Source organism: Oryzias latipes, chromosome 18 (assembly GCF_053564925.1).
Source record: "Oryzias latipes strain Hd-rR chromosome 18, Olatipes_Hd-rR_3.1".
Classification (NCBI taxonomy): Eukaryota; Metazoa; Chordata; class Actinopteri; order Beloniformes; family Adrianichthyidae; genus Oryzias; species Oryzias latipes.
The window spans coordinates 33,379,141-33,391,759 of record NC_136254.1 but is presented as its reverse complement, the minus strand read 5'-3'; the positions used below and the strand labels follow the sequence as shown (position 1 = coordinate 33,391,759).

Sequence of the window (12,619 nt, the reverse complement as noted above, 5' to 3'; positions counted from 1 at the left end):
CGATTGTTGACCTTGTTTTGGGTGCAGGCAGAAACGAACTCCCGGCCATCCCTCACCAAACTGGGCCACCAGAAGCAGCGACGCAGGAAGGCGATAGTCCTGTGTACCCCGGGATGACAGGTAAGCCGAGTAACGTGCGCCCACTGGAGAACCTGGCTCCTTACGGCCCTGGGAACAGTCTGTTAGGGGGACCCCCACCAGGGTCTGGCTCCCGGGCCTGTGCAGTCTTGATCTCCCTCTCCAGCTGCCAGGAGAGGGTACCCAGAACACAGGAGGCAGGAATTACAGTTTGAGGGAGGGAATCCTCCATAGCAGGTTCCAGTTGCCGGGAGAGAGCATCTGGTTTAATGTTCTTGGAGCCAGGCCGGTAAGACACCACAAAATCAAACCGAGCGGAAAAAAAAGTGACCACCGTGCCTGCCTCGGGTTAAGCCATTTTGCGGTCCGGATACAAGACAGATTTTTGTGGTCCGTCCAGACCACAAAAGGCTGTCCCGCCCCCTCTAACCAGTGCCGCCACTCCTCCAATGCCAGTTTGATAGCTAAAAGCTCCTTATCCCCCACGTCGTATCTCATCTCCGCCGGAGTAAGCCAGCGGGAAAAAAAAGCGCAAGGATGAAGCTTGTTGTCAGCACCCTGCTGCTGGGACAGCACAGCTCCAACCCCGACGTCCGAGGCATCAACCTCCACAATAAACTGGGCGGAGGAGTCCGGTTGGGTGAAAACCCGGGCGGTGGTAAAAAGGTGTTTGAGCCGCCGGAAAGCGGCCTCTGCAGTCTCTGTCCAAACAAAAGGAGAGGAGATGGCGGTCAGACCCGTAAGGGGGGCCGCGACCGAACTATAACCCCTAATAAAACGGCGTAGGTAATTGGCAAACCCCAGGAATCGTTGAAGCTGCTTCCGATTGACCGGAGCAGGCCAATCAACCACCGCGCTGACTTTAGCTGGGTCCGGTCGCACCTCCCCCTCCGCAATCACAAAACCCAAAAATGACACACTGGAGGAGTGAAAGTCACATTTTTCTGCCTTGACGAAGAGCTTGTTCTCCAATAGGCACTGAAGAACCAGACGAACATGCCGCCTATGTTCGCCGGGACTCCTGGAGAAAACAAGAATATCATCAAGGTGCACAAAAACAAAATGGTGGATGTAGTCCCTGAGTACATCGTTTATCATGCCCTGAAATACCGCTGGGGCATTAGATAGTCCAAAAGGCATCACCAGATACTCGTAATGTCCCAAATGCGTGTTGAAGGCGGTCTTCCATTCGTCACCCTCCCTGATGCGTACCAAATGGTACGCATTCCGTAGGTCCAATTTGGTGAAACACCTAGCCTCCTGCAGCGACTCAAAGCGGAGTTCATAAGTGGAAGAGGATAATGGTTCTTTACCGTAATGGCATTCAACCCTCTGTAGTCAATGCATGGGCGTAATGTTCCATCCTTCTTCCCCACAAAGAAAAACCCCGCCCCCACAGGAGACGAAGAAGGTCTGATAAGACCCGCCCGAAGAGAGTCAGTTACGTACTGCTCCATTGCCTCCCTCTCAGGTTTGGACAGGCTATAGAGATGGCTCTTGGGCAGTGTGGCACCCGGCTGCAGTTCAATAGAGCAGTCATACGGCCTGTGCGGGGGCAAAGAGAGTGCACGGAATTTGGAAAATACCTCCCCCAGGTCATGATATTCAGGAGGCACCTTGGAGAGGTCAGGTGAGGGCGGCTCCCCTACCGGGTCAGCGGGATCAGACTATGGATGCCGAGCTGAGCGTAAGCAGGCCCCGTGACAATGAGTACTCCAACTGACTACGCGATTGGTTGGCCAATCAATGACTGGGTTGTGATTAAGAAGCCAGGGAAACCCTAGAACCACCGGATTATGAGATGACTCAAAAAGAAAAAAACTGGTATGCTTGTGGTGGTTCCCAGAAAGAATGAGGTGAACAGGTTCAGTGATCTGGTTAACGGTGGCCACCATCTCACCATTGAGGGAGATTACCTGCAAAGGGCGGGGAAGCGACTTGGTCCTAAGACCGGCCTGTTTGGCTAGCTCAGCATCCATAAGATTCTGTTCAGCCCCAGAATCTAACAAGGCCCGAACAGGAAACCCCCCACCCTTAGACATAATGTGACCCTCCAAAAGACAGGAGGTGGATTTAGAATCGACGGGCGCCTGGCCTCCGCTCGTCAGTGTGCCCACTTTCAATGACGAGCGGAAGCTTTTGGGCAGTTCTGACAGTAATGACCCCGCCGACCACAGTAAAGGCACTCACCAGCTGCCATCCTTCGTCTACGCTCAGTGGGGGACAAACGGCCACGAGCCAGCTGCATAGGTTCCTCCAACGGGGCTGCAGGAGGCACTGTGGGGGTAACAGAAGACATATGAGGGGAGGGCTGGACGTAAACGTCAGGGTGTCCCCTGAACTGGGAAACGTCCACCCGACGCCCCCGCCGACGATCCTGCAGTCGATTGTTGATACGAATCACCAGGGCGATAAGAGGCTCCAGGGATGAGGGCAGCTCCAAGGGAGCTAAGTGGTCCTTCAGATCCTCTGATAATCCCTCCAGAAAAGCGTCCGTAAGCGCTGCGGGGTTCCACCCGCTCTCTGAAGCGAGAGTCCGGAACTCAATAGCATAATCCGTCACCCGACGGTTACCTTGTGTCAGCCGCATCAGCGCCCGAGCCGCCTCTCTGCCAGGTTTCGTGTGTTGAAAAACCTGGGTGAAGGCGTCGAGAAAGGCAGAGAGAGAGGCGCAGGTCCCTCCTCCATGCTGCCACTCCGCAGTGGCCCATGCTCCGGCTCTGTCGGAGAGGTGTGAGATTTTAAATGCCACCTTGGCCTGATCTGTAGGGAAACTGGCTGCCTGCAGCTCGAAATGGAGCTCACATTGAGTGATAAACGCCCGACAATCCCCTGAGTCGCCGGAAAACCTCTCCGGTCGGGCCAGTTGAACCCCCGGAGCGAGTGACGTCGTCTGGACCGGAACCACCGGTGTCGGCGCAGAGGTAGAGGGATGTGTCGGATGGAATGACGGCGGCTGCTGAAGCTGCTTTGCCAATGTCTCAATGCGATCACCGATCATGCTCAGCTGTTGCTCCTGGCGCCCAGCCATCTCCAGCATACCTCGTCTGAGGTAATTTAGCTGTTCCTCCTGCTGAAGAATGACCCTCTCCTGGGCGTTGCTGCTCGTTCGTGGGACTCCTGCATCCGCTGCGTCCATGATGACCGGATCGTAATGTCAGGGATTTGAATTCGGACACAAAAGCAGGTCGGCAGAAGTTTGAATCAAAAAAGGATCCTTTAATCCAAGGAAGGCTATTAAACTCGTAAAGACCAAGGTAAAACAAGTAGAACGATCCGGTGACAAGTGAAACAAAAACAGGAGCTTATTTACACACATCATAAATTGAAAACAGGTGGGTAAACAGGTGCCGGTGAAGACCGGGGTAAGTTACCTAAAGAACCAACGGAAGACAGAACATGAGTTAACAAAATAAAAGCCCGAAAACCGGAAGTGAGACAAAAATGAACCGCCCTGGCCCCGGCTCCTGACAGTTTTGTTTTATAATTTTTAACCTGTATGTCTCCAAACATAATTTGGAGGCACAGAAAACTGTTTTTGCACTAAACAGACTACCGGCTTCCTGGGCCCGGCGGTGCTCTCTCCGCGCGGCGGGGGGGTTCACATTACATCTGAGCCGGGAGTGTTCGTGTCCCTGGGGGGTGGGTTCTGGTCCTTGCTCCTGAGTGCTGGGCCCCGCCAAATTTCCAACTGTGGCCGAGCCTGGTCGGGCCATATTTACAACACCCCTTGTGGGCCCTCTTTTTTCCCCGGGGGTTCCCCCCTCTTGGGCGGGGGCGGCGGGCCCCTGCCTCGCTCCTCCCTGGACCAACCGTGGGCCGGGCGGATGGCTGCCTGGAGTGCGGAGCGGGTCTCCCTTGGGGGGTCCTGGCTCGTACCTGGGGTTGGGGCGGGGGGATGCCCGGAACTCCTGGGTGGTGGTGGGGTGCTCGTCTGGGGCTGTGGGCGTCCTTCTCCGGTGGGGCCCTGCGTTGGGTTCTCCCGGCGCGGCGGGGGGGCTGCTCTCCTGGTTGGGCTGGGGCGGCGCTCTCTCTCCCTCCGTGCCTCCCTGCTCTCTGGCTCTAGGGGCCTTGCGGCGGTCCTGCTGGCCCTGGCCTGGGTGGCGGGCTTGGTCGCCCGGGCGGCGGTTGTTCCCTGCCGGTTCCCGTGTGGCGTTGGGGGGATTCCGGCTGCCGCTGCTGCTGCGGTCGGGGTCTTGGGGTGGTAATGGCTGGGCACTCTCCCTCCTTCTTTCCACGTTCCACCATCCATTTTAGAAGAACATAAACACTCACCTGAGCACAGGTGTTAGCTCACCTTTGCACTAACAGTTTGCATGACTGAATGACTGAAATATTTCACACTAGTTGGTTATCAGGCATAAGTATGCGTGTGAACACTATCTGTTTTGTATACATGTCGACAGGTGGACATTTTTTGCAGCTAGCAGGTGTGTTTATAACATTTGAGTGTGTGTGTGGACAGGCTCCGCCCTTATTGTACTACATTTGAACCTTACCATAATGATTAACAACCAGTAAACTTGTTGCTTTATGCTGCTTCATGGTCTTATCCCCCTTCCCCTCCTATAATCACCCCCTACCCCCCCTCTCTCTATCGTCCCTCTGTCTTCTTCCCCTCTTTCCTTTTCCGTCCGGTCCAACACCAAAGATTTTCAGACATGATTGAAATTAATAAAGTTTGGCCTCAATTACAAAAGGGGTTTATCCAGACATACCTTTGGTTTGTCTGAAGATTAATAACCCCTCTTGTTAAAGTAAAATCTGTCCAACACAAGAGGCCCTCAGCTCTCATCTGTCTGCCCAGCTGTTGGACAGGACAAGTTAAAAAAAAAAAAAAAAAAAAAACAGACTACCGTATTTTCACGACCATAGGTAGCACTGGGTTATAGGGAGCGGTCTCAGTTATGGGTAATTTTTTGGTATTTGACACATACAAAAGGCGCACTGGGTGTTAAGGCGTGGGCACGTTAACACAACATACCAGTAAAACATGCATGTTAGTGTTGAACCTTTCCTGTGATTACATTTCTGACCACAGGAGAGATCCTCTCCAGGACGGCGGATCTTCATTTGGGGGCTCACTTTCCCGTTCGGACTGTCAGAGCCTCCAGAGTGGGTTAATATTAGAACCAGTCTCTGTTTTTTTACAAAATAAATCTTAATGTAATTTTTTATAGTGTTTTCAATGTAGATTGGAAAGTACCTGGCTGCAGACAACATGGTACTTAATATCATCACCTGAAAGCAGAGATTATGCAATTTACTCCCACCCTAACCACAATTGTAGAAAAATACTCTCTTTAAAGCTTAAAAAAAATCTTAAATGGGTCACCAGTTAATATAACATTTTTTTTCTAACACAATGAGGGAACTCTTGGTTCCACTCGAGGATTTACAGTTCATGGCTTTGTGAAGGATTGAGACACTAAGATGGGGAGAGGTTGAAACAAGAACAATATTATCTGTAAGAAATTTCAACTTATCTATTCTTCACAAAAGTGAAAGGTCAATAGCTGTCAATATCTTCTTTCATTTCCTTCAGAGCTTTTTCTTAATCTAAATTATACAGTTGTGTGCTTTTTGAGTTTAGGAATGTTAGATTTTGAAATCCATTTGTTGATTTCTTAAATTAAACCAAGTCTTCTATGTCGAGGGCCATTCCACTGCAACCATCATGCCTTCTCAGCATTTAAGTCGAGAAACATCGCCATTGTATTTCTCTACATTTCTATTGACTGTTAATTTGAAAGTTTACCAGTTTCTAATAGTTGTAGAAATTTAATTCAGTTTTCCAGTACGGTTTATAATTTGAAGTTTTTATCTTGATGGACCAATGAGAGACCACAACACAACAAGTCATCTGTGTGGATGACTTGTTGTCTTTCATTTTCATCACTACAATATTTCGGTTAAACCAACAAACTAAAGGTTTAAAGCTGAACAAAAGCATCTTTCCACAGCGTGGGGCTGAATCAAAAGAACATTTAAAAGAATGGAGCTGATGTCAGAGCTCTCATTGAAGCTCTGAAAGTCATATCCTCCTCCTCTGACTCCTCCATCATTCTCCTCTCCTCCTTCAGTAGCAAAGTCCAGAACATCTGGAGACAAACGGCCGCTTCTTCACCTGATGGACCATCAGAGCCACCTGTACATAAAAGAATAAAAGTTTCCTCTTCTTCATCGGTGAACAAACAAAAAGAGCATAAATTCTGATGAAACCATCTGGACTTAGTTCAACCATCTACTGACCTGAAAGTCAGCAATTTGCTGTCTGGACTATGTAACAGACTGATGAGCTGCTGAACATCTGATCGCTGCAGATTATTTTTACTTAGGTCCAGTTCTGTCAGATGGGACGGGTTGGATGTTAGAGCAGAGGTCAGAACCTTCCAGCTGTTCTTTGACAAACCACAGTCCTTCAACCTGAAGGCAAAGAAATATAGAAAACAATGTAATGGTTCAAAATAAAAGTAGTTTTTACTTTCAAGTGCAACATGTTTCTGTGAGGATTCGGAACTTTGGTTTGATTTTTGTGGGTTATGTTATGATTTTTGGTCATGTCCTTTTTTGAATTGTCCCTCAGTCACATCAGTTTCAGGTTTGTCATGATTCACAGCTGTCTTCATTTCAGTTAATTACCCTGAGTAAGTTTAAGTGTCTGGTTTTTCAGTTCTTTCTTTTCAGATCATTTCCTCTGCTTCTGTAAAAAAATTTGTTGCTGCATGGGTTTTGTCTTTTTCATGTTTATTTATCAAATTTCTAAGTTTCCATCACCAAGCCTGGTCTCCTGCACCAGTCCCAGACAATTTCTATACATTTTAAGAAACTGAGATGTGTCATAAATGAAAATATTGGCTTCTAAACTCTAGATCTAGTTTGCATAGGACAATTAAAAAGAATACTTCTAAAGAAATATATATTCCTCCATTTAATAATCTGAAATTGGTAATGTAATTCTGTTCACTAAATCATTAGACATCCCATTATTTCTTTGTCAGTTTTTCTGTGCAGTGGGGTTAAATAGTTAGAAAACTAAACTAGGGTCTTCAACTGTAAGGGTCCACTAACACTTAACTTTTACAAAGATGGGACTGTAAACTCAGATTCTATTTTTATCAAACTTCAATGACTCAAAAACAAAACCTTTTAGGTTATTTTAAAAACAAGCTAAGTTCCCCAACAACATACTTCATAGCTCTGACCTCAGTATTTCCAGTTTGCAGTTTGGACTCTCCATTCCTTCACACAGTAACGTCACAGCTATATCATGCAGATCGCTCCCATTCAGATCCATTTCTTTTAGATGAGAGGGATTGGACTTCAGAGCCGAGGCCACAATATTCCAATGAATCTCAGGTGGCCAAGGAAAACCCCAGCTTTGATGAACAAACACAAGAACAAACTGGTTAGCTTCTGCTGATTTCTGGTAAATAAAAAGTGATCAGAGATGTGTTTTACACTGCTCAAAAAATAAAGATAACACTTAAAAAACTCAATGTTCCTCCAAGTCAATCACACTTCCATGTAATTAAACTGTCCAATTGAGAAGCAACACTGACTGAAAATCAATTTGAAATGATTTTTCAGAAAGTGGAATAGACAACAGGTGGAAAATAATAGGCAATAGTAAAAACATCTCTAGTGAAGGAGTGGCTCTGCAAGCGGTGACCACAGACATTTCCTCCATCTTTTTTTTTTTCTGGATGATCTCATGGTGACTTTTAAATGCAGAGAGTGCTGTCACTCCTGCTGTACCATGAGACGGCGTCTACAACCAACACAAGTGGCCCAGATAGTGCAACTCTTGCAGGACAGTACATCAATGAGAGCTTTGGGGAGAAGGTTTTCTATGTCTGTCAGCGTAGTGTCCAGAGGAGACAGACCAGTACACCAGGAGATGTTGAGGAGGCCGTGGAAGGGACACAACCCTGCATCAGGACCACCACCACCTCCTTTGATAGATCCAGGAGGAACACTGCCAGAAGCCTGCAAAATGACCTCCAGCAGGTCACAAATTTGTTTGTGTCTGCTCAAACTGATTTAACCAGACTCCAAGATTGGAAAATTTGTCACTGGCGTCTTGTGCTCATTTACAGATGAAAGCAGATTCACACTGAGCACATGTGACAGAGTCTGAAGACGCAGTGGAGAACATTTTAATGCCTACAACATCCTCATGACAAGTTTGGTAGTGGGTCAGTAATGGTTTCAGGAAGGTACTTTCTATCCCAGGACCAAATTCACCCCGAGTGGGTAAATATAGATCAGTGGATTCACTCTGTAAGTGGATCCAGCAAAGCTCTGAGTGAATGCAAGACAACTGTTTGTGTCTAAACACGAACAAGATTTAGATAATCATCTTTGGCCCTGAGTAAACAGCATAACAGCTAATTTTAGTCCGTCTATAAAAGTTAGTTAGAAACATAGAAGTAGTTTTGGACACAAACTTCTAAAACATTAGGCATGTTACCATTAAAACACTAACAAAACTAATTATATGTCTAAACCTGACCTAAAGAAACTTGTTCAAACACTTCGACTACTGTAACGCTCTGCTCATTGTAAAGGAATATTCAGTTAAACAGAATGAACAGTGAATACTGTTGGTTGCTATTATGGACTCTTACCATTTACCATATTGTTTTTCCACTATTGCCACCATTGGTCTTGCCTGAAGCCTGAAAAAATGAAGAAAAGAAAATTAAAAAATGCAACTATTGGTAGCATGACAATGAAGCAAAAAAATAATTGTTTATAGAATTTACCAACTTTTCAACTAAAATCAATGACGTCACTTCCTGAGTAAACAACTTAAACTTCTTTAGCGAGTAAAAGAAAATGTAAGAATTTAAGATGAAGATTTCATGATTTTAGAGAGAATTAAGTCTCACCGAAACTTTTTGCAGTTCCTCACTGCTGGAAATAGTCTCAAACAACCTGAAGCGTTTGTTGTTAACTTGTGCAGGCCCAACTGATCCAGCACCTCCTCTGATATTTGCAGTATGTAGACCAGAGCAGAGCAGTTGATGTCTGAAAGGTCCGAGTCTGAATTTCTTTCTGAGTTCAGGAACTTTTGGATCTCACGATAAACTGAGAGATCCCTCATCTCCAACAGACAGTGGAAGACATTGATGCTTCTTTCAGGAGATAATATGCATATTTGCAGTCTTTTGAGGTAGTCAATAACTGTCTGGATGGTTTCTGGATTTGTCTCTGTCTGACACAAAAGGCTTCCTAAGACTCTCTGGTTGGACTCCATTGTGAGGCCATAAAGGAAACGAACAACTCTCTCCAGTGATTTCCTCATGATCTTGTCCAGAAAATCTTTTAAAGATAAGTCTTCTGTTTTATCCAACAAGAAGTTCTCCACCACCTCTGTCTTCTTGTTGTTGTAACAGTGGATCATGTAAACTGCAGCCAGAAACTCCTGAACACTCAGATGGACAAAGCTGTAGACTGGTTTCTGGAAGATCTCGCACTCTCTTCTGAAGATCTCAGTACAAACTCCAGAGTACAAAGAAGCCTCTGTGACATCCAGACCAAACTGCTCCAGGTCTTCTTGGTAGAACATGATGTTTCCTTTCTCCAGATGTTCAAATGCCAGCCTCCCCAGCTTCAGAAGAACTTCCATGTCAGCCTCTGTCAGCTCCTGAGGATTCTCCTCATGTTCCTGCTGGTATTTGTTCTTCTTCCTCTTTGTCTGAACCATCAGGAAGTGGGAGTACATGTCAGTCAGGGTCTTAGGAAGCTCTCCTCTCAGTTCTGTGGTCAACATGTGCTCCAGAACCACAGCAGTGATCCAGCAGAAGACTGGAACTTCACACATGATGTAGAGCGACATGGAGCCCTTGATGTGGGAGATGATTCTGCTGGACAGATCTTGATCACTGGATCTCCTCCTGAAGTACTCCTCCTTCTGAGCATAATGGAAGCCTCTTACTTCTGTCAGTCTGTCCACACATGAAGGAGGAATCTGATTGGCTGCTGCAGGTCTGGAAGTGATCCAGACCAGAGCTGAGGGCAGCAGACGTCCCTGGATGAGGTTTGTCAGAAGAACATTGATTGATGACTTCTGAGTGACATCAGACACCACCTGACTGTTGTTGAAGTCCAGAGAAAGTCTGCTTTCATCCAGACCATCAAAGATGAAGAGAAGTTTACAGACAGACAGCTGCTCTGCTGGGATCTTCTGGAAGGTTGGATGGAATGCCAATGGTCAGAACCACTCTGATGGATCCATGTTGGTCAGTTAAAGCTTTTAAGATGTGCTTGTTTCTTATAGGGGCATCATGAAGGATCTTGGAAACTCTCTCCAGCTGCTTCACTTCATGGTGGATATAAACTTCTTCTCTCAGTCCCTCTGTGATGTAGGGCTCAGTGTAGATTCTGTTGAAGGGAGTTTTTTGACCTTCTCTTCACACTGACCTGATGTTCATCTAAATTCTCCTGCAGATCAACATCTGCTGAAAGTACAAAGTTCATTTTCATGCCTTTAAGTCAATGCCAGCAGTTTACTGTAAAGAGTCCATCAATAGATAAATGTTCAGTTTTACCTTGAACAGTTCTGCTCTGGCTGATGGTCTGTAGTCCAGCTCTACCTTTGAAACTGATAATTTGACTAAAGACTATATTAATTAGTTTTTTTTTTATAATTCACTTGTAATAGAATTTAGTACCATTGTTATTTAAACTGTTGTCTTATTTTCGGCTAGTAAAACTGTCTCACTTTTGTTGTTCCTCTTCACAACTAAAGAATGGATGGTTCTCTTTGGAGTGGTCACTCCTCATGGACACATAGCTGGACACTGAAGTCTGGACTCTCTGTTTGAGCTGTTGACCTCTGCAAACCAAGACATAACGAACAGAGAAAAGTAGAGGTTAAATATTTGATTTTAAATGATAAAGAATACATTATTCAAAACACAGCGTTAAAAAAATAAAATTTGAAATTTTTATAACCCTTGTGCTATCCTGGGCACTTGGGTCATCTAGACCCACTAGACAGTGCGTTGAACCTTTTTCCTTCAATGCTTTGTGATCTTCACTGGTGTCCATGGATTACATAAAAAACAATTCTATACACTGTGTTTTTTTATTCGTTAAGGGTCTTGCCTAAGGACCCTCACTGGGTGATGTTAATTGCTCACCATTGATGTGGTATTTGCCCCCAGTACCATTGCTCATTCCCCTCCAGGAATTGAACCCTGGTTTCTTGCATGGTAGCTTTCCACCTCACCAACCGAGCTACCCAGCCGCAATCCTCTTCACCTTCATCCACTTTTGTCGTGGTAGGAATAACACAGCAATGGTCATCTTGACCCCATCGGATAACACAAGGGTTAATGATGGATTTCCTTTTCAAGAATCAAACAATTGATTTTCACCAATAGTTCACATTTGGGAATCCCTTTGTTGTTTTAATTGTCTCATCTCAGGTCAGTAAAATGGTAATTGTCTCACTTTTGCTGTTCATTTTCAGAACTGAAGAATGGATGGTTCTCTTTGGACTGGTCACTCCTCATGGACACACAGCTGGACGCTGAAGACTGTACTCTCTGGTTGAGCTGTCGACTTCTGTAAACCAGGAAATAAAAAATAAAGAATAGTAGAGGAGGAATGATTTGATTTTAAGCTAAAAAGAATAAACTCTTCAAATTAAGTAATTGGCAAAAACTAAAGGAGAGGAGTGCTGATGAATGACTATCATGTTAGAGCAGGACGTTTACATATTGAAGGTGTAAAACTGAGGTGAGATGTTCTGCATAGTTGATGGTGATAATTCCTTTCAAGTTGGAGCACCTTAAAAGAAACCAAAAAATCCACTACAAAAAATATATAAAAATATATAAAATATAAAAATAAAACATTAGTTAAACTTTTTTTATAGAGTGAAAACTCTGCTCCTCCTACTGTGGTGAACTGAGAGTTGAATCATTGTCACTAGAAAAAGTCTCACTTTTGTTGTTCATCTTCAGAACTGAAGAATGGATTGTTCTCTTTGGACTGGTCACTCCTCATGGACACACAGCTGGACGCTGAAGACTGGATTGTCCGGTTGAGCTGGTGACCTCTGCAAATCAGGAAATAACAATTAGAGAAGAGTGCAGGTTAAATATTTGGTTTTAATTTTTTAAGACTACATTATTCAAAATACAGCAATAAAAAAACTAAATTTGAACTTTTTTTAATAATGGATTGCCTTTCCAAGAATCAAAAAATTGATTTTTACTAAAAGTTCACATTTGGGAATCCCTTTGTTGTTTTAATTGTCTCATCTACGTTCAGTAAAATAAAGTCAGTCTCACTTTTGCTGTTCATCTTCACAACTGAAGAATGGATGGTTCTCTTTGGACTGGTCACTCCTCATGGACACACAGCTGGACGTTGAAGTCTGGACTCTTTGTTTGAGCTGTTGACCTCTGCAAACACAGAACGTTACAGAAGAAGCATAGAAGTGCTTGCAAAAGATTAATAAAGTTAAATCTAAACGTCAAAATCCCATAGAAACAGACTAAACAACATAGTTTACAGAAACGAT

The 12,619-nt window shown here is 45.0% G+C and overlaps 2 protein-coding genes across 3 annotated transcripts in view; both read right to left on the bottom strand.

Moving 5' to 3' along the window:
* LOC101160055 (protein NLRC3-like) overlaps positions 1 to 12,619 on the bottom strand; it is a 37,398-nt gene that overhangs the window by 22,344 nt on the left and 2,435 nt on the right. For both annotated transcript variants that reach the window (XM_078935808.1, XM_078935810.1), the window contains exons 3-5: positions 12,387 to 12,500; positions 12,038 to 12,151; positions 11,542 to 11,655 (exon numbers count right to left, since the gene is read on the bottom strand). In XM_078935808.1, the coding sequence (XP_078791934.1) occupies positions 11,542 to 11,655; positions 12,038 to 12,151; positions 12,387 to 12,500 (342 nt within the window). The remainder of the gene's footprint in view (positions 1 to 11,541; positions 11,656 to 12,037; positions 12,152 to 12,386; positions 12,501 to 12,619) is intronic.
* On the bottom strand, positions 6,097 to 10,283 carry LOC111949265 (NLR family CARD domain-containing protein 3-like). The gene is made up of 5 exons (XM_023966101.2): positions 8,973 to 10,283; positions 8,709 to 8,759; positions 7,284 to 7,457; positions 6,331 to 6,504; positions 6,097 to 6,226 (listed from the first exon to the last, which is right to left on the bottom strand). The coding sequence occupies exons 1-5, from the start codon at positions 9,920 to 9,922 to the stop codon at positions 6,217 to 6,219; spliced, it is 1,359 nt and encodes a 452-aa protein (XP_023821869.1). The 5' UTR covers positions 9,923 to 10,283; the 3' UTR covers positions 6,097 to 6,216.

Excerpts from the sequence above, each read along its gene's own strand:
- LOC111949265 (XM_023966101.2), bottom strand. The coding sequence starts at position 9,922 with ATGTCGCTCTACATCATGTGTGAAGTTCCAGTCTTCTGCTGGATCACT. Across the intron at positions 8,760-8,972 it reads AGGAACTGCAAAAAGTTTCG|GCTTCAGGCAAGACCAATGG; the intron begins GTGAGACTTAAT and ends TCATTTTTTCAG. Across the intron at positions 6,505-7,283 it reads TGCAAACTGGAAATACTGAG|GTTGAAGGACTGTGGTTTGT; the intron begins GTCAGAGCTATG and ends CTTTGCCTTCAG.